Source organism: Macaca thibetana, chromosome 10, assembly GCF_024542745.1.
Source record: "Macaca thibetana thibetana isolate TM-01 chromosome 10, ASM2454274v1, whole genome shotgun sequence".
Lineage (NCBI taxonomy): Eukaryota > Metazoa > Chordata > Mammalia > Primates > Cercopithecidae > Macaca > Macaca thibetana.
Window position 1 is genome coordinate 65,305,153 of NC_065587.1, and position 26,710 is coordinate 65,331,862.

General features: G+C 42.7%; 1 protein-coding gene across 1 annotated transcript in view; it reads left to right on the top strand.

Annotated features, from left to right (window-relative positions):
- Window positions 1-26,710, top strand: part of PIGU (phosphatidylinositol glycan anchor biosynthesis class U) — a 110,016-nt gene that overhangs the window by 14,118 nt on the left and 69,188 nt on the right. The window contains exons 3-6 of the mRNA XM_050807160.1: window positions 9,006-9,065; window positions 10,173-10,235; window positions 17,425-17,534; window positions 20,663-20,763. Of these exons, the coding sequence (XP_050663117.1) occupies window positions 9,006-9,065; window positions 10,173-10,235; window positions 17,425-17,534; window positions 20,663-20,763 (334 nt within the window). The remainder of the gene's footprint in view (window positions 1-9,005; window positions 9,066-10,172; window positions 10,236-17,424; window positions 17,535-20,662; window positions 20,764-26,710) is intronic.

The window sequence follows — 26,710 nt, forward strand, 5'->3', positions numbered from 1 at the left end:
GAGCCGAGATCATGCCACTGCACTCCAGACTAGGCGACAGAGCGAGACTCCATCTCAAAAAAAAAAAAAAAAGAAAGCTGTCTCTCATCACCTTAGTCTTCCAAAGAATCTTATGCTTATCCTTTTCCTGGCTCATGTCATACTCTTGAAATTGCCTCTGTGTTTATTTTACTCATTATGATATATTGTCTTCATAACAGGTGCTGTCCCCTTCTTATCACTTATTCCTAGTGCCTACCTCTATCAGCATATGCATTACAATCCTTCCCTCCCTTCTCTCTCTCTTTTAGTAAAGATTTGTTAAATATTCACTAAGTGCCAGCTACTCTGCTAGGTATTAGGGATACAAAACAAGACACAGTTCCTGGTTTCATGGTGCTTATACTTCTGAGAGAAACAGACAATAAGTTAGTAAAAAAAGAAACAAATTTCAGAGCCAAGGGTATCACCAGGGATAAAATACATTTCATAGTGATAAAAAAAGATAGCGATCACAAATGTTTATGTACCACATTACAGAGCTTCAAAATATATGAAGTAAAGACTGATAGAACTACAAGGAGAAATAGATCCACAATTACAGAGATTTCAATATACCTTTCTCAATGACTGGTAGTACAAGCAGACAGAAAATCAGCAAGTATATAAAAGACTTGAATAACAACCAACTTGGGCTGGACGTGGTGGCTCATGCCTGTAATCTTAGCACTTTGGGAGGCCAAGACGGGTGGATCACTTGAGGTCAGGAGTTTGAGACCAGCCTGACCAACATGATGAAACCCTGTCTCTGCTAAAAATACAAAAATTAGCTGGGTGTGGTGGTGTGCACCTATAATCACAGCTACTTGGGAGGCTGAGGCAGGAGAATCGCTTGAACCTGGGAGGCGGAGGTTGCAGTGACCCGAGATAGTGCCACTGCGTTCCAGCCTGGACAGCAAAGCTAGACTCCATCTCAAAAAAAAAAAAACCCAACTTGACCTCGTTGTCATTTATAGAACACTCCATCCAACAACAGCAAAACACATAATTCTTTCAAATGTACATGGAATATTTGCAAGATAGACCACATTCTGGTCTATAAAACAAGGTTCAATAAATTTAAAAGAATTCAAGTTAGACGAAATATATTCTGTGACCACAGTTGAAACAACTGAATTAAATAAGAAATAAAAGAAAGATATCTAGAGAATCCCCAAATATTTAGAAACCCAGTAACATATTCTTTTTTTTTTTTTGAGACGGAATCTTGCTCTGTTGCCCAGGCTGGAGTGCAGTGGCGCAATCTCGGCTCACTGCAAGCTCCACCTACTGGGTTCACGCCATTCTCCTGCCTCAGCCTCCCGTGTAGCTGGGACTACAGGCACCCGCCACCGCACCCGGCTAATTTTTTGTAGTTTTAGTAGAGACGCGGTTTCACCATGTTAGCCAGGATGGTCTCGATCTCCTGACCTCATGATCCACCCGTCTCGGCCTCCCAAAGTGCTGGGATTATAGGCGTGAGCCACTGCGCCCGGCCCCCCCAGTAACATATTCTTTTGTTTTGTTTTGTTTTTTGAGACGGAGTCTTGCTCTGTCACCCAGGCTGGAGTGCAGTGGCCGGATCTCGGCTCACTGCAAGCTCCGCCTTCCGGGTTTATGCCATTCTCCTGCCTCAGCCTCCCGAGTAGCTGGGACTACAGGTGCCCGCCACCACGCCTGGCTAGTTTTTGTATTTTTTAGTAGAGACGGGGTTTTACCGTGTTAGCCAGGATGGTCTCAATCTCCTGACCTCGTGATCCACCCGTCTCGGCCTCCCAAAGTGCTGGGATTACAGGCTTGAGCCACCGAGCCCAGCAACATATTCTTAATTAACCCATGGATCAAAGAAGAAATCAGAAAGGAAATTAGAAAGTATTTTGAAATGAATGAAAATGAAACACAACCCATCAAAATATGTGGGATGTCACTAAGTAGTTCTTAGGGAGAGATTTATAGCACCAAATGCTTATATTAGAAAAGAAGACCTCAAGTCAATGACCACAGCTTCTACCTTAAGAAACTAGGAAAAGATAAAATTATATTCAAAGTAAGCAGATTAAAAGAAATAGTAAAGATCTGAGTAGAGGCCGGGCGCGGTGGCTCACGCCTGTAATCCCAGCACTTTGGGAGGCCGAGGCGGGCGGATCACAAGGTCAGGAGATCGAGACCACGGTGAAACCCCGTCTCTACTAAAAATACAAAAAATTAGCCGGGCGCGGTGGCGGGCGCCTGTAGTCCCAGCTACTCAGGAGGCTGAGGCAGGAGAATGGCGTAAACCCAGGAGGCGGAGCTTGCAGTGAGCCGAGATCGCGCCACTGCACTCCAGCCTGGGTGACAGAGCGAGACTCCGTCTCAAAAAAAAAAAAAAAAAAAAAAGATCTGAGTAGAAACAAAGGGTAGAAAACAAAACTAATAGTGAAAATCACTGAAACAAAGATGGTTCCTTGAGATGAGCATTAAAATTAATAAACTTGGGAATGATGGATATGTTCACTTTCTTGATTGTAATGGTTTTATGAATGTACACATAGGTCAAAATTTGTCAAATTGAGGCCAGGCACGGTGGCTCATGTCTGTAATCCTAGCACTTTGGGAGGACAAGGTGGGAGGATTGCTTGAGCCTAGGAGTTTAAGACAAGCCTGGGCAACATAGTGAGACTCTGTCTCTTCCCCCAGGAAAAAAAAAAAAAAATAGCTGGTTGTGGTGGCATGTGCCTGTCGTTCTAGTTACTCAGGTCGCTGAGGTAGGAGGATCGCTTGATACTGGAAGGTCTAAGCTGCAGTGAGCCATGATTATACCTCTGCACCCCAGCCTGGGCAACAGAGTAAAACCATGACTCAAAAAACAAAAATAAAAACAAACCAAATCTGTGGGACTACAGATGCATGCTACCACTCCCAGCTAATTTTTTTTTTTTTTTTTCATAGAGATGGGGGTCTCACTTTGTTGCCCAGGATGGTCTCAACCTCCTGGCCTCAAGTGATCCTCCCACCTCGGCCTCCTAAAGTGTTGTGATTGCAGGTGTGAGCCACCGGAGCTGTCTGGAACCTAGATTTAAATGCGAATCTGACACCAGAGTCTTTGTTCTTTCTACCATGCTAACTTGTTCTCACTAAAAAGCCTGTCAGTAACCTCTATAATGTTATCGGACACATTCGTGCATATGGTTTAGTGTTGGGAAGAGGTGCTCCTGAGTCATCAGCATGGGCTCACTAAAACCAAGTCATACACTTGCCTTCTGGTTCTGGTGGATTGGTGAATGGGTTTGCAGTAGCAGATCAACCTACCTTCCAAGAACAACTAGAAAAGCAGGATGACTATGAAAAAAAGAAAAAAACCACATCTACTGGAAGGCATTGGAAAGTACCAAGATAGCCAGGACTCCAGGGACTAAGATCCCAGAGGGGAAAATACAAAAAGTAATACGAACAGTCTGAGCTGCTTTGTCCTTGAAGCATTTACCAATTTGTAAGTGACACAGGCAGAGAAGCAGAACAGAAATTGACTGGCTAGAGACCAAGAAGTTCAGCAGAGCTATTGGCAGTCTCAGGGTGCTGGGGAAATAAAAATTTGAGTGCAGGACCAGCCAAAATGGCAAGGCTTTGGTAAAGGGCTTGCCTTTAGGCTGGAACTTCTGAAGGACTACACTCTAGGAGTAAGGGTAGACCAATATAGACTAGTTTTACGAAGACTAAATCCAGCTTCAAATTAGCTCAATCCCTAAAGTGAAACAACTATATTGTAATTACCAGCTTAAAGAAATCTTTTCCAGAATAAAATACCCTCATCTGAGCTGCTGTAGTTTTTCATACACAATATCTGTCATTCAATAAAACATTACTAATCATTGACTGGGCATGGTGGCTCACACCTGTAATCCCAGTACTTTGGGAGGCCGAGGCTGGTGGATCACCTGAGGTCAGGAGTTCAAGACCAACCAGAGCAACGTAGTGAAACCCTGTCTCTACTAAAAGTACAAAAATTAGGCATGGTGGTGCATGCCTGTAATCCCAGCTGCTTGGGAGGCTGAGGTAGGAGAATCACTTGAACCTGGGAGACAGGTTGCGGTGAGCTGAGTTCACGCCACTGCACTCCAGACTGGATGACAGAGTGACTCCTTCTCAAAAAAAAAAAAAAGGAAAAACATTACCAAGCATAATAAGAGACAGAAAAAAAATAGACAATAAAAACAGATTTACAGGTGATTTAGATATTGAAGTTATCAAACTACTTGGACTTTAAAATAGCTGTGATCAGCCAGATGCAGTGGCTCACGCCTGTAATACCAGCACTTTGGGAGGCCAAGGTGGGCAGATAACTTAAGGCCAGGAGTTCAAAACCAGTCTAGCCAACATGGTAAAACTCTGTTTCTACTAAAAATACAAAAATTAGTCAGACATGGTGGCATACGCCTGTAATCCTAGCTACTCAGGAGGCTGACGTGGGAGAATCACTTGAACCTGGGCGCTTGAACCTGGGAGGCGGAAGTTGCAGTGAGCCGAGATCGCGCCACTGCATTCCAACCTGGGTGACAGAGCAAGACACCGTCTCAAAAAAAAAAAAAAAAAAAAAAAAAAAAAAAAGAATGTATAGATGAATTTAGCAGCAGATTACACAAAGCTAAAGAGAGGATTAGTAATATGGAAGATAAAGTCTGTTGAAAATACCTAGATTGAAGCTTGAAGAGAAAAGGATAGAAAACAGAAGAAAAAAAAAAAAAAGTAAGAGATCTGAAACTCAGTAAAACAGCCCAACTTATACATCAGTGGAGTTCTAGAATGGGAGAAGAGACGGAATGGGGCAGAATCAGTATTTGAGGAGATTATGGGTGAAATTTTGTTCAAAATTTACTAAGATTTTTATTCAGAAAGCTCTACAAAACCAAGTAGGAGGAAGTCGAAGAAAAACATAGGTAATTTTGAACATAAGTTCAAAATAAAAATGCTCAGGCCGGGCACGGTGGCTCATGCCTGTAATTGTAGCACTTTGGGAGGCCAATCCAGGCAGATCACGAGGTCAGGAGTTTGAGACCATCCTGGCTAAGACAGTGAAACCCCATCTCTACTAAAAATACAAAAAATTAGCTGGGCGTGGTGGCACGTGCCTGTAGTCCCAGCTACTCGGGAGGCTGAGAAAGGAGAATGGCATGAACCTGGGAGGTGGAGGTTGCAGTGAGCTGAGATCGTGCCACTGCACTCCAGCCTGGGGATAGAGTGAGACTCCGTCTCTAAATCAATCAATCAATCAATCAGTCAATCAGTCACATCTTAGGTCAGGTGCAGTGGCTCATGCCTGTAATCCTAAAACTTTGGGAGGCTGAGGCAGGCGGATTGCTTGAGCCCAGGAGTTCAAGACCAGCTTGGGCAACATGGCGAAACTCTGTCTCTACAAAAAATACAAAAATTATGTGGGTGTGGTGGCACACATCTGTAGTCTCACCTACTCAGGAGGGCAAGGTAGGGGGGTCACCTGAGTCTGGGAGGTCAAGGCTTCAGTGAGTCATGATCATGCCACTGCACTCCTGCCTGGCCAACAGAGTGAGACTGTCTCAGAAAAAAAAAAAAACTCAAAAACAAAAACAAAAAATTTTTCATATAAGGACACAGAAAGGTGGAAAGTAAAATGACAGAAAAAAACTGTATTATGCCAACAGTCCAAAGAGGCTGATGTAACTATACTATCAGATCAAGAATATTTTAAGACAAGAAACCTTACTAGAGATGAAGAGGATTATTTTATAATGATAAAAAGATCACTGCCCCCAGAAGATATAGTAATTCTACATAGAACTGCATCTAAGAGACAGGGTCAGTCCAGGCACGGTGGCTCAAGCCTGTAATCCCAGCACTTTGGGAGGCCGAGACGGGCGGATCACGAGGTCAGGAGATCGAGACCATCCTGGCTAACACGGTGAAACCCCGTCTCTACTAAAAAATACAAAAAACTAGCCAGGCGAGGTGGCGGGCGCCTGTAGTCCCAGCCACTCCGGAGGCTGAGGCAGGAGAATGGCGTAAACCCGGGAGGCGGAGCTTGCAGTGAGCGGAGATCCGGCCACTGCACTCCAGCCTGGGCGACAGAGCGAGACTCCATCTAAAAAATTAAAAAAATAAAAAAAAAAAGAGACAGGGTCTCACTCTGTTGCCCAGGCTGGAATGCAGCGGCACAAACAGGCTCACTGCAGCCTCCACCTCTCTGGGCTCAAGCAATTCTCCCAACTCAGCCTCCCAAGAAGCTTGGATTACAGGTGCATGCTAGCTCAGCCAGCTAATTTTTAAAATATTTTATAGAGGCACGGTTCCACTATGTTGTCCAGGCTGTTCTCAAATGCCTAGGCTTAGGTGATCCTCCCACCTTAGCCCCACAAAGTGCTGAGATTACAGGCATGAGCCACTGTGCCTGACTGGGTGATTTTTAACATCCCTCTTTCAGTCAGTGATAGAACAAACAGACCAAAAAAGTTAATAAGGATATAGAAGATTTGAACAAATCATTAGCAAACTGAACCTACATGTCATATAGAATGATGCAGCCATAGGTGTTAGTATGCATATTCGAATGTACCTGCAGTACTTATCGAAGTTGACCATATAATGGATCGTTAAGCAAGTCACAACACATTTTAAATGATTGCAATCATATAGTGTATTTTCTATTACCACAATAGAGTTAAGCCAGAAAGAAATTACAAAAATATAAAAAGAATGGGAGGCCAAGGCAGGTGGATCATGAGGTCAGGAGATCGAGACCAGCCTGGCCAACATAGTGAAACTCCATCTCTACTGAAAATACAAAAAAAATTAGGCCGGGTGCAGTGGCTCACACCTGTAATCCCAGCACTTTGGGAGGCTGAGGCGGGTCAGGAGTTTGAGACCAGCCTGGCCAAGATGGTGAAACCCCGTCTCTACTAAAAATACAAAAATTAGCCAGGTGCGGTGGCACGCGGCTGCAATCCCAGCTACTTGGGAGGCTGGGGCAGGAGAATCACTTGAACCTGGGAGGTGGAGGTTGCAGTGAGCCGAGATTATGCCACTGCCCTCTAGCCTGGGCAACAGAGCAAGACTCCATCTCAAACAAACAAACAAACAAAAATGGCCGGGCACGATGGCTCACACCTGTAATCTCAGCACTATGGGAGGCTGAGGTGGGTGGATCCCCTGAGATCGGGAGTTCGAGACTAGCCTGACCAACATGGAGAAACCCCGTCTCTACTAAAAATACAAAATTAGCCAGGCGTGGTGGCTGAGGCAGGAGAATTGCTTGAACCCAGGAGGTGGAGGTTGCGGTGAGCTGAGATCGTGCCATTGCACTCCAACCTGAGCAACAACAGTGAAACCCCATCTCAAAATAAATATATAAATAATTTTAAAAATTAGCCAGGCGTGGTGACTGGCACCTGTAATCCTAGCTACTGGGGAGGCTGAGGCAGGAGAATCATTTGAACCGTGGAGGCAGAGGTTGCAACAAGCGAGATCATGCCACTGCACACCAGCCCTGGCAACAGTGCGAGACTCTGTCTCAAAAAAAAAAAAAAGAAAAAAGAAAACTCCTAAGTATTTGGAAATTGAGCATGGTACATTTTAAAGTAGTCTCAAAGAAGAAATGTTACTGGCAATTAGAATATATTTTCAATTGAATGATATTGAAGAAAATGGCTGGGCGCAGTTGCTCCCACCTGTAATGCCAGCAGTTTGGGAGTCTGAGGCAGGTGGATCACTTGAGGTTAGGAGTTCCAGACCAGCCTGACCAACATGGTGAAACCCCGTCTCTACTAAAAATCCAAAAATTAGCTGGGCATGGTGGCAGGCGTCTGTAAGCCCAGCTACTTGGGAGGCTGAGGCAGGAGAATCACTTGAACCCAGGAGGCAGAGGTTGCAGTGAGCCAAGATCATGTCATTGCACTCCAGCCTGGGTGACAGAACAAGACTCCATCTCAAAAAAACCCAACATCAAAACTCGTGTGATGCAACTAAATCCGTACTCGTAGGAAAATGTATTGCCTTAAACAATAAAAAATGAAATACTATGAACAATTTTGTCAGTAAGCTTGAAAATTTAGATGAAATGGACAAATTCCTGGAAAAACACAACTTACCTAAATTGACAGAGAAAAAACAGCAAATCTGAATGTTTTATCTGTGAAAGAAATTGAATCTATAATTTAAAGTCTTCTCTCAAACTCCAGGCAGAGATGGCTTCACAGTGAGTGCACTTTCCCAAATCTTTGAGGAAGAAATAACATTAGTCTTTTCTGAATTGTTCTCAAGAAAATAAATAAAAAATATTATACAAACTTATCAGAGAACAGAAGAAGCTCATTTTGTGAGTGAAATGAAGTCAGCAATCTTGTTCTGTTGTAGAATTCCCCTTGGCTATTATATATGTCTTAGAACTACAATTCACCTCTTACCTTTAGTATGTTGACTTTTTTTTTTTTGAGACGGAGTCTTGCTCTGTTGCCCAGGCTGGAGGGCAGTGGCGCGACACCGGCTCACTGCAAGCTCTGCCTCCCGGATTCAGGCCATTCTCCTGCCTCAGCCTCCTGAGTAGCTGGGACTACAGGCACCCGCCACCATGCCCGGCTAATTTTTTTGTATTTTTAGTAGAGACGGGATTTCACCATGTTAGTTTCCATCTCCTGACTTTGTGATCCGCCCGCTTCGGCCTCCCAAAGTGCTGGGATTACAGGTGTGAGCCACCACGCCCGGCCAGTGCGTTGACTATTCTTTAATGGATATTTAACACATCAGACTTTATTTCCTTTACTCAATTCAACAGATAGTCCCAGCAGCACAAAATGGTCCAGTGATACGAAATTATTCTCCACCATATGCACACTGGCCAGCTGGCATAGAACAGTATTCCAGGAAGGAGAATACTGGCATAATAGTTTGCTGACATAATAGTTTTCTCCCCACTCCCTACTCTGGAAACTGGTAATAGTAAGGTTTAACTTATTTTTTTTACATGTCTGTTTTTTTTTCTGCAGACTCCATTGATAATATACCTCTTTCATTTCCTAATTGACTATGCTGAATTGGTGTTTATGGTAAGTAACCTTCCATATAAAATTGGTATGTATATATTTTTAAATTTTATGGTTTATTGTCTCTCTCTCTCTCTCTCTCTTTTTTTTTTTTCTTTTCTGAGATGTGGTCTCACTGTGTCGCCCAGGCTGGTCTTAAACTCCTGGACTTAAGTGGTCCTCCCATTTCAGCCTCTTCAGTTGCTGGGAACTCCTGGACTTAAGTGGTCCTCCCATTTCAGCCTCTTCAGCTGCTGGGACTATGGGCACATGCCACAGTGCCCAGCTTGTCATCTTTTTTTTTTTTAAGGAAAAAAAAAAATCTATCTTAGGAACACAGGAGTTTCTCAGAAAATAAAAGCAAAAATTTATGTCTTTACTTTGAATTCATGGAACTGTGGCAGTATTATGGAAGTGTGAGGAATAGTTTCTGATGTGTAACCAGTTCCAAATACTTACTCTTTTTAGAATTTGGTTTCTGGGCTATATATAGTCTTGCATTTTCTAGCTCCGAGATTCTGTGATCGGCTTTAATTGTGATGCCAGTGTGGAGGGCATTCTGAATTTCCTAAGCATTTTGCCAAGAGATTCTGTGAGTCATTATGGAAGAAGAGGACAGGCTTGAGGCTTTCAGGGGCGAGAAGCTTCAGAATTGAGATGACAGGTCTATGTTTTGAGAGCATAGCAATTTGAAACTGTTGTCTGGCATTGAAAATTTGAGTCAAGAAATACCCAGGAAGTCCACTGAGGTCTTCCTTAGTAATTATAACGAATGCTATTTATTGAGGACCTACTGTGTATGCTAGGCACTTGACATACATCAGGCCTGCAAAGCAGTGGGTATTATTTCCATTTTACAAAAAGTGTAAGTAACTTGCAATTCTAGAGCAGATGTGGGCCACTAAACTGAAGTGAACCTAGATGGGTCCTGATCCTCAGGGATTTCTAGTTCACTCTCCCTGAATGGGCCTTATCTTTGGGTAGTCAAAGTGAGGGTTGAAGTTCTGCCTGATTGTAAGAGTCCAGTACTGGGTAGTCCATCACTATCTCAAAACTCCAAGCCCTGGTAGCACTCTAGTACTCTTACACTTACTGTGTTCTGTTTCCTATTATTTGTCTTTCTTTTGACAGATAACTGATGCACTCACTGCCATTGCCCTGTATTTTGCAATCCAGGACTTCAATAAAGTTGTGGTAAGTAGTTTATGGGTGGGACAACGCTGGTGGAATTTGGTAACCTTCTGGTCTTTGTTATTACAAAGAATCAAAGATCTTATACTTAAGGATCTGGCTGCTTTAAAGTGCTAGGAAGTGATGGTGAGAATTCTGGCCTGTTGAGCCAACCGTGGAATGATCAACCCCAAACCCACAAGACAGCTTTACTAACAGATAAAGAAGGGTCAGCTTCATCTAATCTATGTAGCTTATTTATTTATTTATTTATTTTTTTGAGACAGAGTCTCGCTGTGTCACCCAGGCTGGAGTGCAGTGGTGCGATCTCAGCTCACTGCAAGCTCCGCCTCCCGGGTTCACGCCATTCTGCCATTCTCCTGCCTCAGCCTCCGAGTAGCTGGGACTACAGGCGCCCGCCACCTCGCCCGGCTAGTTTTTTGTATTTTTAGTAGAGACGGGGTTTCACCATCTTAGCCAGGATGGTCTCGATCTCCTGACCTCGTGATCCACCCGTCTCGGCCTCCCAAAATGCTGGGATTACAGGCTTGAGCCACCGTGCCCGGCCGTCTATGTAGCTTATTAATAACTATTAATATCCACATACCTGTGCAAGTTCAGACTTCTGGAGTAGCGCTGAACAACAGTTATATTATCTGTCATTAATGAGGACCCTTAAAAATCTTCCAGTCCTTTCACCAGTCTTTTTTTTTTTTTTTTTTTTCTTGCAAAGGAAGAGAAATACAGCTTTTAAGTCACTGTTACGCCTATCTGAGGTAAAATTGGATTCTCAGTGTCATTTCTGTCTCCCTGCAGAAAGTAATCTTAATTGGAAAATTTAGCATGTATTAAATGCCTGAGATAAACTTCAGTCTTAATCCATATGTAATAGCCAAGGGGAATTGCATAGTGGGACCATTCTTCTTTTCCTGGGATCTGAGAAAGTTAACAGATTAATCTTCTGTACCACCCATGTAGTTATATGGCTACAATACTCCTTGATTGGCTGGGAGCCACTGACAGAGAAGATTTAGGCTGGGGTGAAATAAGGCTGCATCTCATTGGCATTGAATGTTTGTGGTTCATTTTAGCTTTTGTTACTAATAAAACCAGAAATAGCAGTCTGCTTTTCTGTGTCACTGGTCATCAGTGATAGATGAAGCTGGTGAATTCTAGAATTTTAGACCTCAGAGAGATTTTTAAAAATATCTAGACTGAGGGTTCTTAACTTGGGGTTCATTTATAGCCTTAATGGGCCTATGAAACCATGGAAATGGTATGAAGAATTATATGTGTATGTGTGTATGTCATTGTTACTGAGAGTTCATAACTGTTATTAGTGTGCAGTCTTTGATTCTTCCTGTAAAATTAAGAACTATATTTTAGAGACTTAGTATCACCAAGACCAGGGAGTACATATCTTTTGTTTTTTTTTTTTTTTTTTTTTTTTTTTTTTGGAGACGGAGTCTCGCTCTGTGGCCCAGGCTGGAGTGCAGTGGCCGAATCTCAGCTCACTGCAAGCTCCGCCTCCCGGGTTCACGCCATTCTCCTGCCTCAGCCTCCCGAGTAGCTAGGACTACAGGTGCCCGCCACCTCGCCCGGCTAGTTTTTTGTATTTTTTAGTAGAGACAGGGTTTCACCATGTTAGCCAGGATGGTCTCGATCTCCTGACCTCGTGATCCACCCGTCTCGGCCTCCCAAAGTGCTGGGATTACAGGCTTGAGCCACCGTGCCCGGCCGGGAGTACATATCTTAAACTAATGGAGCATATCTTGAAAACTTTAGGGGCTGAGATGAAATGCTTTAATAGGATTCTCTTGAGGGCCATAGATGAAATAATTGGGCATGGGATTCATAAGCTGAGGAATTCAGAGATAAATTAGCAGTGACTTTCTTCTTCTCTGAGATAGGTTGGGTAGGTAGACAGTCTCTACCAATAATACAAAGATTAGCTGAGTGTGATGGCGTGCACCTGTAATCCCAGCTACTTGGGAGGCTGAGGCATGAGAATCATTTGAACCAGGGAGGTGGAGATTGCAGTGAGCCAGGATCCCGCCGCTGTCTGTATCTCAAAAAAAATAAAAAAAAAAAAAATAAAAGAGTAGGGAAAAAATAAACCGGGGTGTGTGCATATATATATATGTGAGATATGTATGTGTGTGTGCACGTATATATATGTGAGAGATATATATGTGTGTGTATGATATAGATACGAATATCTGAAGGAGGATTTATAGCTTTCATCTAAGATCACAATTACCCAGATCTTAATAACCAAAATATAAAACAAAATGTGTTTTAATGGAAGTTGATTAGATGCTAATGCCATATGTATTTTTTTTCCCTGCTCAGTTCTCATTAAAAAAACTTCCCACGCTCCCCAATTAAAACAGTTTTTTGCTGAAGACCAGCCTTGGCAACATAGTGGGACCCTGTCTCTACAAAAATTTTTTTAAAAAATTAGCCAGGAGTGGTGGTATGTGCCTGAGGTCCCAGCTACTCTGGAGGCTGAGACAGGAGGATGGCTTGAGCAAGGGAGGTCACAGCTGCAGTGAGCTGTGGTCGTGCCACTGCACTCCCGCCTGAGTGACAGAGTGAAACACTGTCTCAAAACAATTTTTAATGGTAGAGGTGGTTTATGAGGAAGCAATGAAACTAGGTTTCAGTTAATTGCCTAACAAAGTCAGGTTTCAATGTCAATAGGAGAGATGCCTTTAATTTAGAGCACCAATAATTTTAATTCATTTGTTATTTCTGAGTTTATTTGGAAATATATAGAGATTTTTGGGGTTTTTTTCCTTGCATGATTTAAAGAGGGAGAGAGAAAGCCAAATGATCTTGTCAATACCCTGGTTTTTAGTGCACCAAGACATTCTGGTATCACCAAGACTGAAGTAAAATTTGGAGTGTTTTTGTTTTTCCACTTTTAGAGTTCAGACTATTAGAACATTAGGTTTCTTCATCAGAATAGGAGTTTTATGTGTTCTGTGTCAAAAATTAACTCATTCTAAATGGCAGATTTTGATGATACTAACATACTACTGTTGATTTAGATTGGATAGCAGCATGTCTTCCTCTAAATCTTCTCCCCTTTGTCAGAAGGGTTCATATCACATAGTCTGGGAAGTATTTAAATCTTGGTGGGATTTGAGTCTTTTTATCCTTGGTAATGAAACTGTGTCTACACACAGATGCATCCGGGAGAACTATAGGGCAGAGACGGGACTGCACCCCCACCTCCTCTCCAGCTGTTAGCCTGCGGGCTGAATGCCAATGGTGACCAGTTGGTTATCATGACATTTTACATCTATCTCACTTGACAAAAACAATGTTAGTCTAGTCTGTCCTTTGCTGAGATGATGCTTCTTGTTTGGAACTCAGAATTTGTGTTAAGAGAGCTGCAGGTGGTTTGATAATGGGTGATAAAAACCTGTGTCCCCTTAATATGCTTAGCGGGTTGTAAATTTGGAGGCTAGACTCCTAAATTTGGAATGTGCTGAGGCTAACAGTTGGAGAGGAGTAGGGGCAGGGATGGAGTGTTTCCTCTCCTCCACCCCACCATAGTTTTGGGGAACGCAAATGAAAGTAGATGCAGCTTCAATGATTAGAAAAAGCCCTTTATAGCCGGGCACTGTGGCTCACGCCTGTAATCCGAACACTTTGGGAGGCTGAGGCGGGCAGATCACAAGGTCAGGAGTTCAAGACCAACCTGACCAACATGGTGAAACCCTATCTCTACTAAAAGTACAAAAATTAGCCGAGTGTGGTGGCAGGTGCCTGTTAATCCCAGCTACTCAGGAGGCTGAGACAGGAAAATCGCTTGAACCTGGGAGGCGGAGGTTGCAGTGAGCTGAGATCCCAACACTGCACTCCAGCCTGGCGACAGAGCAAGACTTGTCTCCCAAGGAAAAAAAAAAGAAAATGCCCTTTATTTGAAATAGGGGAATTATGTCCTTGTAAAACCTATGTTTCAAGGGACAAGGAAAGGGCTGTATAGAGGAGTGGGTGGAAAGAAAGGAAGACTTCACCCTGGATATTTTTTTAAATTAAAACATTTTAATTTTTTCATATAACATACATATGGAAAAGCATACCATCTGTCTACAAGCTGATTAGTGATCACAAAGGTAAGATATCCAGGTCACTACCCTTCACATCACTTTTAATCTCTCCTGTCATGTTTTTAATCTTATCATTGTCAAGACTAATGAATGTATCTGGAAATATTGATCTTCAGATTTTAATGTGTACTCTAACTTCATTTTATATTTTATTGAGGGGTGTGCATGTGTGTGTGTGCGTGCACGTGTGTGTGTGCGTGCACATGTGTGTATAATTTTAAAAATTTCCATTGATTTTAGCCACTTTCCTGTCTCTAGCTGGATGCAATAGGGATTTTTAAAAGGGATTTTGTCTACACTTAGGGGAGCTGATATTGGGCCTATGAGGAGAGCCGTAACAGTGCCTGTACTGGTGAAATTGAGGGAGACAAGAAAGCTGAGAATGTGGGGATTGTTGATCTCTGTGCCTTCTCACCTGGAGACTCCTTTCAGATCTTTCTGTTTTAAAGTATTTGAGAAGATTGTGGTTGTAAGGAAGTACTTATCTTCCATTGCTGGCACAGTGTCACCTTTGCCCAAGATGTACACATCCCTGGTAGCTGCTTCGTTCTCTCAGTGCAGCACTGCTGGCTGGCTTCCAGCCTGGGGAATGGGTCTGCATTCCCACCTGTCTCTCTGGTTGCCCCTGGATGAACTCCATTCCTTTCTCACAGCCTTCTTTGTGGATCTCACATCCAGGTGGCCTTGTTTTTGCTGCAGAACTCTCGACCTCTTAGCTAGTGAGGCCTCCTTCCTGCTACCACTGCTGCAGCTGTCCTCACTAAGCACTTGATTGCTGAGCCAGCCCCCTTCTTTGTGATAAAAGCACCTTGGTTTATATTTTGTCTTTTTAATTAAACAACCCCAGCTGTGAATGGCACCATAAATCTTACTGGTAATTCCCACCACTTAACTTGGACTCTGCCAACTGTGAGAAGAACAGAGATGATCAAAGGGAGGCTTTTGAAGTTTGTTTCAGGTTTTTAGATTAAGCCTTTACCTAAACCTATGCAAGAAATCTATTCCTGTGATGACTTCTTGATTTTCTTTTGAACTGAAAGATAGTCTTCTAAAAATATTTTTTGGGCCGGGCGCGGTGGCTCACGCCTGTAATCCCAGCACTTTGGGAGGCCGAGGCGGGCGGATTAAAAGGTCAGGAGATCGAGACCACAGTGAAACCCCGTCTCTACTAAAAATACAAAAAATTAGCCGGGCGCGGTTGTGGGCGCCTGTAGTCCCAGCTACTCGGGAGGCTGAGGCAGGAGAATGGCGTGAACCCGGGAGGCGGAGCTTGCAGTGAGCCGAGATCGCGCCACTGCACTCCAGCCTGGGCTGGGCGACAGAGCGAGACTCCGTCTCAAAAAAAAAAAAATATATTTTTTGGTTAATTTTTTTTTTTAATTTTGAAAGACCTAAGACATGCAAAAATAAATAAAGCGTAGTATATACTTTTGAACCTATTTTCAGGCTGAAAAAAATTTACTCCTACAGCTCTCTCTCTCTCTCATACTTTCATCTCCCTATTTCCCCTCCTACCCAGTACCACTGTTCTGGATCTAGTGGTTATCATCCACACACATGGCCTTGACTTTTACTATATATGTTACTAAATAACACATAGTATTATTTTATGTGCTTTTAACTTTGTGTAAATGGCACAATGCAGTATATATTCTAGTGTGATTTGCTTTTTACATCATTAAATTTTTATTTTAATTTTTTTATTTTTATTTTTTTTTAATTTTTTTTTTTTTAATTTTTTTGTTTGTTTTTTTTGTTTTTGAGGAGTCTCACTTTGTCTCCCAGGCTGGAGTGCGGTGGCACGATCTCAGCTCACTGCAAGCTCCGCCTCCCGGGTTCACGCCATTCTCCTGCCTCAGCCTCCCAGTAGCTGGGACTACAGGCGCCCGCCACCACGCCCGCCTAATTTTTTGTATTTTTAGTAGAGACGGGGTTTCACCGTGTTAGCCAGGATGGTCTCGATCTCCTGACCTCGTAATCCGCCCGCCTTGGCCTCCCAAAGTGTTGGGATTACAGGCGTGAGCCACCTCGCCCGGCCACATCATTAAATTTTTAATCATTCATAGTTAAGCACTAGCTATCTTGGCTCCTCTTAAATACTCTGTTTTCTAATAGATGGCAGCATTGATTTTATATTGTCTAAATGACATTCTTTGATCATTAAATCAACAGGGCCACCAGTTTTGGGTTGAGAGGCTTTCTCATCTATATTCTGACCCATGTTTGCTTATAAGGTTGCCTACCTTTTTTTCATTTTGGAACACACCCATGAACTTGTTGGGACCCACCAGCGGAAGGCAAGAGCTTTCCACCCCCATCCCGCTCCCTATTAACTATCCAGCTGCCCACCCACACCCAGCTTTCCTCCTCTTGATCATCATGGCCATTCTACACCTCCTCCGTGGAAGTAAAACATAACCCAAGATACTGTGACATTTGGGATCATTCTACCTTGCTTGAAAATACTTCTTCATGGATGGAACTTTGGAGTCTTTAGGCCACTGATGATAACTCTTCAAATGGCTAAGAACTTTGCTTTGCCAGCAAGTCATTCATTTGGCCATTCAACAGACATTTATTGTTTGTCCACTGTGCCAGGTGTTAGTCATACATGGTAAGCAAATAAACATGGTCCTTGCCCTCATGGAACTCTTAGTGTAGTGAGGGAGACAGACATTAGTCAATCATATAAATAAGTGAAAAAGTTATTAACTGTGAACAATGCTATGAAAAAACATATATAATAGGGGGATTTTACCTGGGTGTGGGGTGGTGAGGGAAAGTGTGCCTTCCTAAGGAAATGATGATTTAACTGAGATCTAAGGACCATGTGGGAGTTAACTAGGGAAAGAGAAGAATAAATTATTCCAGGTCAATGCAAAGGTCTGGGAACAGGAGGGACACAGCATGTTCATGGTGCTGGCACCCAGAAAGGGGAAGGGGAGGGGCAAGTGTGAGACGAGCCTGGGGAGGTAGGGCCAGACCAGGCAGGGCCATGTGGGCCATGGAAAGCACTTTTGTCTTCAGCATAAAAACAATGGGAAGTGAATTGTTTCCTGTGTTTTATCTTTTCCTTTTTTTTTTTTTTCTAGTTTAAAAAGCAGAAACTCCTCCTAGAACTGGACCAGTATGCCCCAGATGTGGCTGAACTCATCCGAACCCCTATGGAAATGCGTTACATCCCTCTGAAAGTGGCCCTGTTGTAAGTATTCCCTGACAAAACAAGGCTTAGTGCCAACAAATGCGAGGAAAATCTGATGAGACTTTCCCATGTCGTTTGTTGTATTTTTGGAGATTTGCAATCTTAGTCATCAAGTATTTGCTGTAGTTCTGTTGCACAACTGGGTTCTGTTGTTCTGGCCAGCAAAAGAGACAGAGCCATTCTGTCTCTCTTGGGACAAAGACTCACACAGGGCTGTGTACAATCAAACCCTTCACAAATGCTTTTTGACTCCGTGCTGATCTGGGTTCCAGCCTACTTATAACCAGTGTTTCTAAAGAAAAAGTTTTTCAATTGTGATGTATAGATTGAATAAAAGTTTGGTTTTCATGTGACTGCCGTTTCAAGCAGCTCTTATGTTTCACGTACAGTATAGTCCCCCATTTGTAGCTCATAAAACTGAAGTGCCAAACAGATGCATTCCAGCTGGGTGACCCATGTGGAAGGCTGGAACTTATTGAGGCTCTGTGAAAGAATTCTCCAGGGAGTACCCAGTGCTACCGTTAAGTTGTACTCTTTTGGGTTATTCCCATTTATCTTCCTGAGATAGGCAAATGTGAATAATTATTATAATTATTCAATCCACTAACAGTCATTGAATATTAATAATATACCAGTTTCTAGGGATATACAGTAAACAAGACAAACAAGTTTCCTTGTGGAAAAACACACCCTTAGAACTTCAGAATTATAAGGGGCCTTGTGAGACTCGTTTACTCAACCTTCTGCCTTGTGTGTGGATTTCCTATTCCCTGTTAGATGTCTACGCAGCTGCTGCTTGAATGTCACCTGCTATTTAGAAATGGCTTTTTTTTCTTCCCACCAAATAGTTTTAGACTATCAGTTCTAATCTATGTATTTCAGAAATCTTGGTGAGATCTACCTTAATAGAACCAGAAATTTAGCAACTTTATGAATCCCTTATGGACTTACATGTGTCCTGGGGGTAGTTTTGTAATAGCAGCAGCTGTTTCTTTAAAGATTAAGTAACAAGCCTGTCTGTAATTGCTGAAAAAAACCACCAGCAATTTCTAGGCCTTTGGCTGTAGGACTGCTAATCTCACAGTCGTGGGAGGTATTGGATTTAAGGTCTTTATTTGTGAATAATAATCATCATCTCTTCCTGAGACACTGGCATGTTTCTTCGTATCTGATAACCAGAATTATGTAACTAGTCTATCTTTTCACTTTGTCTGCCAGGAAACTCAGAGCCGAATTTGAAGCTGATTACTATAGTGCTGTAGAATACCCATTTGGTGGTCCTTCCATTGCCTTTACTGTCTTGTTTTATTTATGTTTTCCTTGCTCTTGATTATTTACTCATTTATTTATTTTGAGATGGAGTCTCGCTCTGTTGCCCAGGCTGGAGTGCAGTGGCACAATCTCGGCTCACTGCAACCTCCACCTCCCGGGTTCAAGCGATTCTCCTGCCTCAGCCTCGTGAGTAGCTGGGATTACAGGTACCCCCCACCACGCCTGGCTGTTTTTTGTACTTTTAGCAGAGATGGGCTTTCACCATGTTGACCAGGCTGGTCTTGAACTCCTGACCTCAAATGATCCACCCACCTCAGCCTCCCAAAGTGCTGGGATTACAGGCGTGAGTTATTTTGCCCAGCCGATTCTTTATTTCTATTTGTACTTTGCTATTATTTTTTATTATCTGTTCTTAGTTTTTTTGAGATGGAGTCTCACTCTGTCATTCAGGCTGGAGTACAGTGGTATAATCACAGCTCACTGCAGCCTCCACCTCCGGGACTCAAGTGATTATCCAACTTCAGCCTCCCAAGTATCTGGGACTACAGGTGTGGTTTTTATGTATTTTTTTTTCAGTAGAGACAGAGTCTCGCCATGTTGGCTAGGCTGGTCTCGAACTTGAGCTCAAGTGATCCACCCCCCTTGGCCTCCCAAAGTTCTGGGATTACAGGTGTGAGCCACCATGCCCAGCCTATTTTTTATTATCTGTTCTCTCTTTTTTTTTTTTTCTGAGACTGAGTTTCACTCTTGTTGCCCGGGCTGGAGTGTAATGGCTCCATCTCGGTTCACTGCAACCTCCGCCTCCTGGATTCAAGTGATTCTCTTGCCTCAGCCTCCCGAGTAGCTGGGATTACAGGCATGTGCCATCACGCCTGGCTAATTTTGTAGTTTTAGTAGAGACAGGGTTTCTCCATGTTGGTCAGGCTGGTCTCAAACTCCCGATCTCAGGTGCTCTGCCTGTGTTGACCTCCCAAAGTGCTGGGATTACAGGTGTGAGCCACCGCGTCTGGCTTGTTCTCATTTTAGCTGCCTCAAATCCTTTGTGGGAGCAGGATAGAAATAACTACAAACAATTTGCTATGACTATCTAAGATTTCCATACTCACAAGCATTTCGAATTCATTTTCTCAGTTCATTCCTTCCCACCTCAGGAAAACACTAGGTGTTTCAGCTTGACTCCTTCCTGGTGAGGGTCTAAATGTCCTTTGAAGTTCTGTGATGCCTGACTTGTTGAGCTCTGTAGATACTTACTCCGTCCTTGGGGTCTGGCTCAGTGGATTCTGCTTAACTGCCAAGAAGGCTGTGTCTAAGCTGCTTCAACTCTTGGATTGGCATGACCTGTGTCAGGGCTTAGGAACCTGACTGAGGAAAATGTACTTTCCTGGTTCTCAGAGGTAAATGGAGCTATTAAGATATGTGGCTCTGTGGGAATTGGTAGAATTTTATCATTTTTTGAAATCTAAAATAGTAAAAACATTTATAGAGCTAGAAAGACCTGATTTTGAATAGATTTATTTTATTAGTTTGTGAGAATTTGGGCAAGTCCTTTTACCACTGAGTCTCAGTTTCCTCATCTGCAAAACTGGAATGATGTTATTGCGAGTTACAGAATCTCTGTGATTAAATACAGCAGTTTTGTATGTACCCCACAGCACAGAATAGGCAGTCCATGTTCAGTACCTTTTACTTACCAGCCCCAACCCCCACCCTATTCTCTTCTACTTGGGGGAACTCATTTCTAAGAAGCTGCCTTCCTTTGCGTAAGCTTTTAGTAAATCTCTTGGAACTTGCTGGCTGTAATGGCGAGGGTTCCTTGGTCAGGATTACTAATGCCAAATATGTTTGTTCTTCCCCAGCTATCTCTTAAATCCTTACACGATTTTGTCTTGTGTTGCCAAGTCTACCTGTGCCATCAACAACACCCTCATTGCTTTCTTCATTTTGACTACGATAAAAGGTAAGGCCCTGAAGGGAGAGTACAAAGCTTGATCCCTGATTTATACAAGATTTTGTAACACTTATGCTGTGGTTTTTTTTTTTTTTTTTTTTTTTTTAATGCAACACTTAAAAACATTTTAAAAAATTACACAAGTATTACAAGATTATTTAGAAAATGTAGACAAGGCAGGAGAAAAAAAATTAAAACATCTTAAAAACTTAACTGCTCAGAGAGTCACTGTTAACATAGTTTTAAAAAAAAGTTCTAGGCCAGGTGTGGTGGTTCATACCTGTAATCTCAGCACTTTGGGAAGCTGAGGCAGGAAGATCACTTGCGCCCAGCCTGGGGAGCATAGCAAGACTGTCTCTGCAAAACATAACAAATTAGCCCGGCACAGTGGCATGGACCTGTAGTCCCAACTACTCGAGAGGCTGAGGCAGGAGGATTGCTTGAGCTTGCAAGTTTGAGGCTGCAGTGAGCTGTGATCATGCCACTACACTCCAGCCTAGTTGACAGGGTGAGACCTTATCTCTTAAAAAAAATCTAAAAAGGTTCTAAAAGGCTTATGATTAGAATAGCAGCCTTCCTCTTTCTTCCTAACCCTAGTTCAGCTTCTTTGAAGCAACTGCTTTCTGGCTTTTGCTAGTATTCCATATTTCTAAATAAGACCTTATATTGTATTTCCTGAATTACAAATTTTAGACATTATTTATTGCACTCCCATCATGGACAGTGATAAAGATTTAGCTCTTTGGGGCCAAGTACGGTGGCTCACGCCTGTAATCCCAGCACTTGGAGGCCAAGGCAGGCGGATTGCCTGAGGTCGTGAGTTCGTTACCAGTCTGACCAACATGGTGAAACCCCATCTCTACTAAAAATACAAAAAAAATTAGCTGGGCGTGGTGGTGTGTGCCTGTAACCCCAGCTACTCAGGAGGCTGAGGCAGGAGAATTGTTTGAGCCAGGCAGGTGGAGGGTGCAGTGAGCCGAGATCATGCCACTGCATTCCAGCCTGGGTGACAGAGTGAGACTCCATCTAAAAAAAAAAAAAAAAATTAGCTGTTTGGTACCAATATCCCCTTTTCTCCTTTGCCTGATTTTCCTATAGTAGTTACACCATAGTTTCTTGTTTGTTTGTTTTGTCTTGTTTTGTTTTCGAGACAGGGTCTCACTCTGTCACTCAGGCTGGAGTGCAGTGGCACAGTCATGGCTCTCAGAAGCCTTGACCTCCCCAGCTCGGGTGATCTTCCCACTTCAGCCTCCTGAGTAGCTAGGACTATAAGCGCCCACCATCATGCCTGGCTAATTTTTGTATTTTTTGTAGAGATGGGGTTTTGCCATGTTGCCCAGGCTGCTGTCGAACTCCTGGACTTAAGCGATCCACCCTCCTTGGCCTCCTGAAGTGTCAGGATTACAGGCATGAACCACTGCACCTGGTCGACATCATAGTTTTTATTGAATCAATATCAGCACCTATATTTTATGACACTGTATGTGTTATTCCACTGCTGGGCATAGTAGTAACTATGACTACTTTTTTCTTCCGTGTACTACCTTTTATTTTTCCTGGGATTAGTAATTGTCTTTTATTGCTTGTTTGGTTTTTTGCTTAGTTTTTGGGTGCCAATCACTGTTTTTGTTCCCTAGTTGCTGCATTAGATCTGTCAAGTACCTAACAATGTTTTTTTTTTCTTTTAACACTTAAACACGTCAAATAGTTTATAGGTTTTATTGTTTTTCTGGAGATTTTTCTCACACATCTTTCATCCTACCCCAGTCTGTCCTGATTGTTCTCTGGGCCTGGTATACAGCTGTCATACTGGAACTTACCTTCATAAATCTCCTGTTCTGTATCCCTCCTCTCCTGGATTCCTTCTCCTTTTTATTGATTTTTTTCTGTTTTTCTGAAGTACTTTCTCAGTAGTTGTCTAAGAAAGGGTGTATGAAGGCTGGGCACAGTGGCTCACACCTGTAATCCCAGCACTTTGGGAGGCCCAGGCAGGTAGATCACGAGGTCAGGAGTTTAAGAGCAGCCTGGCCAAGATGGTGAAATCTCATCTCTACTAAAAACACAAAAAATTAGCCAGGCGTGGTGGTGGGCATCTGTAATCCCAGCTACTTGGGAGGCTGAGGCAGAGAACTGCTTGAACCTGGGAGGCGGAGGTTGCAGTGAGCCAAGATCGCGCCACTGCACTCCAGCCTGGGTGACAGAGTGAGACTCCGTCTCAAAAAAACAAAAAAAAAGGTTGTATGAGATATATATTTTGAGTCATTCCATGTCTAAAAAATATCTTTCTTCTGGTTTAGCACCAAATTGATAGTTGGGTAGGATTGAGAATTCTAGACTTGAATAACTTCTCCTTTAGAATTTTGAAAGCATTGCTTCATTGTCTTCTAGTATCTTGGTAGCTATTGAGCCGTTTTATGGTCATGGATATAACCCAGTTTTTTTTTTTTCCTGAAATATTTAATATCTTCTGGCCAGGCACAGTGGCTCAAGCCTGTAATCCTAGCACTTTGGGAGGCTGAGGCAAGAGGATCTCTTGAGCCTAGGAGTTTAAAACCAGCCTGGGCAACATAGTAAGACCTCATCTTTACAAAAAATGAACAAAATTAGCTGGGTATGGTGACATGCGCCTGTAGTCCTAGCTACTTGGGTGGCTGAGGCAGGAGGGTCACTTGAGCCCAGGAGGTTAAGACTATATTGAGCCAAGATAGTGACACTGCACTCTAGCCTGGGTGACAGAGCAAGACCCTGCCTCAAAAAAAGGAGAAGAAAAATTAAGCGTCTTCTTTTTATCCTGAATGTTTTGAAATTTTATGATGCTATGTCTGGACATGAGTCTTTTTAAATTCATTATGTGGAGCACTTGGTAGGCCCTTTCAGTATGGAAACTAGTGTCTTTAATTCTAGAGGGTGTTCCTGAACAACTTTTCCAAATTCCACCTCTGTTTTCTCTATCCTCTTGTTTTGGATGTTTATTGGATGTTAGATTTTCTTGATTGATCAAGTATGCATATTTTATTTTCTATTGTTTTTCCCATCATTTTTACTTACTTTCTCTTACTTTTTCTGGGACCTTTCCTTGTTTTTATCTTCCAGCTCCTCTATTGACTTTTTAATTTTATTTATTACATTTTTCTACATTTACACCTGGTCTCTAGTTGTTTCTTTGAGGCATCCAATTTTTATTTTATCACCACAGTATCCTCTGTTATATCTCTGATTATACATACATCTTTTCAGTTTCTATTTGTTCCAAGCATAGTCTCTTTGTTTTCCTGGTATTTTTTTTTTTAACTGTTTGTTTTGGGAGGATTTCTTCCATATGATTTTCTTATATGTATGGCAGTCCTGGCTGTCTGTTTCTATTTAAGAGTGAGACATGGCCTGGCACAATGACTCACACCTATAATCCCAGCATTTTGGGAGGCTGAGGTGGGAGGATTGCCTGAGGCCAGGAGTTCAAGACCAGCCTGGACAACATAGTGAGACCTCGTCTCTCCAAAAAAAAGAAATTAGTCTGGTGTGATGGTACTTGCCTATAGTCCCAGCTACTCAGGAGGCTGAGGCAGAAGGATCGCTCGAGCCTAGGAGTTTGAGGCTGCAGGGAGCTATGATTGTGCCACTATACTCCAGCTTGGGTGACAGCCATCTGTAAAAAAATAATAATAATAAAAATTTTTAAATGAGACACTAACATATTGACTGGAGAGTCCGTGAATGGGCAGGGATTGTTGGTGGATCATTTTCACTGTAGCGGGGATCAGGCAGTGGGCTGGCCTCTTTCTTTGGGTCAGGGGCATTTACAAATGTCATCATCTGCATGTTTTATTTTGCTTTGAAACTATTCAGTTTTCCCAAAGAGGAATCCTCTAAAGTCCTGTCTGGGGTGGCAGAGTTAGGGCTTTTTTGGGGGGTGGAGGGTGCATAAGACTAGCTGCTGGAGTTGTGAGAGCAGCAACAGGGAAGGTGGCTGGTTTCAGTCTGGAGACTTATTTCACCTCATTGCTTTTCAGCCCACACCTATCCTCAGTCCATTACTGTGCAAAGTAGTTCCTAGACTTGTGCCCTTTCTCCAGTTAGCTTTCTCCAGAACTGAGGTCTTCTGCGGGTAGAGTAGAAAGTTAGAGGGATGGGTTATGCGGCAATGGCCATTTGGCTGCACATGGTTGGGATAACACCTGTTGTTCTGAGTGGTCTGTATATAAACTTTCAACTTAGTTTTTTTTCTCTATGCCTTACCCCCACCTCCCATAGCACCTGATGCACTCTAGTGCTGAATTTCTCAGAAGTTCTGTGGGGTGAGTTGGCTGATTTTTATTAGTAGTTCTCTTTGTAGGCCACTGTGCTGTAATTTCTTCCACATCACCAAGTGATTTATTCTTCTCTCACCTGCTTTATATTTTTTCACTATTGTATTAAAGTTGGTTTTGCTATAATCTCCTTTTATTTTCTTTGTGGTTTAATATGGTTTTAATCTTTTGTTTTCATTTTAGTGACATTGTTGACGGGAGAGATGATAAACACGTGATCAATCTGTTATTTTTAACTAAAAGTTCCTCTGTAAGCATTTGGGTTATATATTTCCAGATTTTTCCTACATTTGTCCCTCTAGACTTTTAAATGTTGTATCAGTTAGCTAGTACCACAAAAATGTTAATAAACCACTCCAGAATTCAGTAGCTTAAAACAACAACAAGTGTTTACTTAGCTCATACATCTGTAAGTCAGCAAGGAGTCAGCTGATCTAGGTTGGACATCGCTCGTCAGTTGGCTGGTTACATGGGCTTCATTTATGCATCAGTGACTGGCTGGAGTTGGCTAATCTAGGTTGGGCTCTGCTCCACATGGCTGTCATCCTCTTGGGCCAAGGGATAGACCTAGGTATGTTCTTTTCATAGCATTGGCAGAAGCACAATGGTGAGCAAGCCTAGTCACGCATGTGCTTTTTAAGTTCCTGGTTGCATCACATGTGCTGATATCCCATTGATCAAAACGTAACACATGGCCCGGTGTGGTGGCTCACACCTGTAATCCCAGCACTTTGGGAGGCTGAGGCAGGTGGATCATGAGTTCAAGACCAGCTTAGCCAAGATGGTGAAACCTCGTCTCTACTAAAAATACAAAAATTAGCCAGGCATGGTGATAGGCACCTGTAATCCCAGCTACTCAGGAGGCTGAGGCAGGGATTGCTTGAACCCAGGCAGCAGAGGTTTCAGTGAGCCGAGACTGCGCCACTGCACTCCAGCCTGGGCAACAGAGCGATAGTTCATCTCAAAAAAAAAAAAAAAAAAGGTACACGTGGCTGAGCCCAGGGGTGGAGATTTCCATCCTGTTCACAACAGGAAGGCACTGCAAAGTTGTATAGCAAAGGGCCTGGACATGGTGGGGGTGGGGAGAAATTGGGGCCAATAATACAACCTACTGCATATAACATATATCAATAAATGTCTAATCTATTTTTTTTTTTTTTGAGACAGTCTCGCTCTGTCTCCCAGGCTGGAGTGCAGTGGCATGATCTCAGTTCATTGTAACCTCTGCCTCCTGAGTTCAAGTGATTCTTGTGCCTCAGCCTCTCAAGTAGCTGGGATTACAGGCACACACCACCATGCCTGGCTAGTTTTTGTATTTTTAGCAGAGACAAGGTTTCACCATGTTGGTCAGGCTGGTCTCGAACTCCTGACCTCAAGTGATCCTCCTGCTTTGGCCTCCCAAAGTGGTGGGATTACAGGTGTGAGCCACTGCACCCAGTTCTAGTCTATCATTTTTAATGGCTGCATATTCATTTTATGAATATAGAAATTCTTTAATCAATGTATATATCATTAAATATTTAGGTGATTTTCCAGTTTTTAGCTGTTTAAATATTACAGTTAACTTTCTAATGTACAGCAATTTTTGCACTGTTTAGTTATTTTCTTATAATGTCCTAGAAATAGAAATATTTGCCACTTTTTAACAA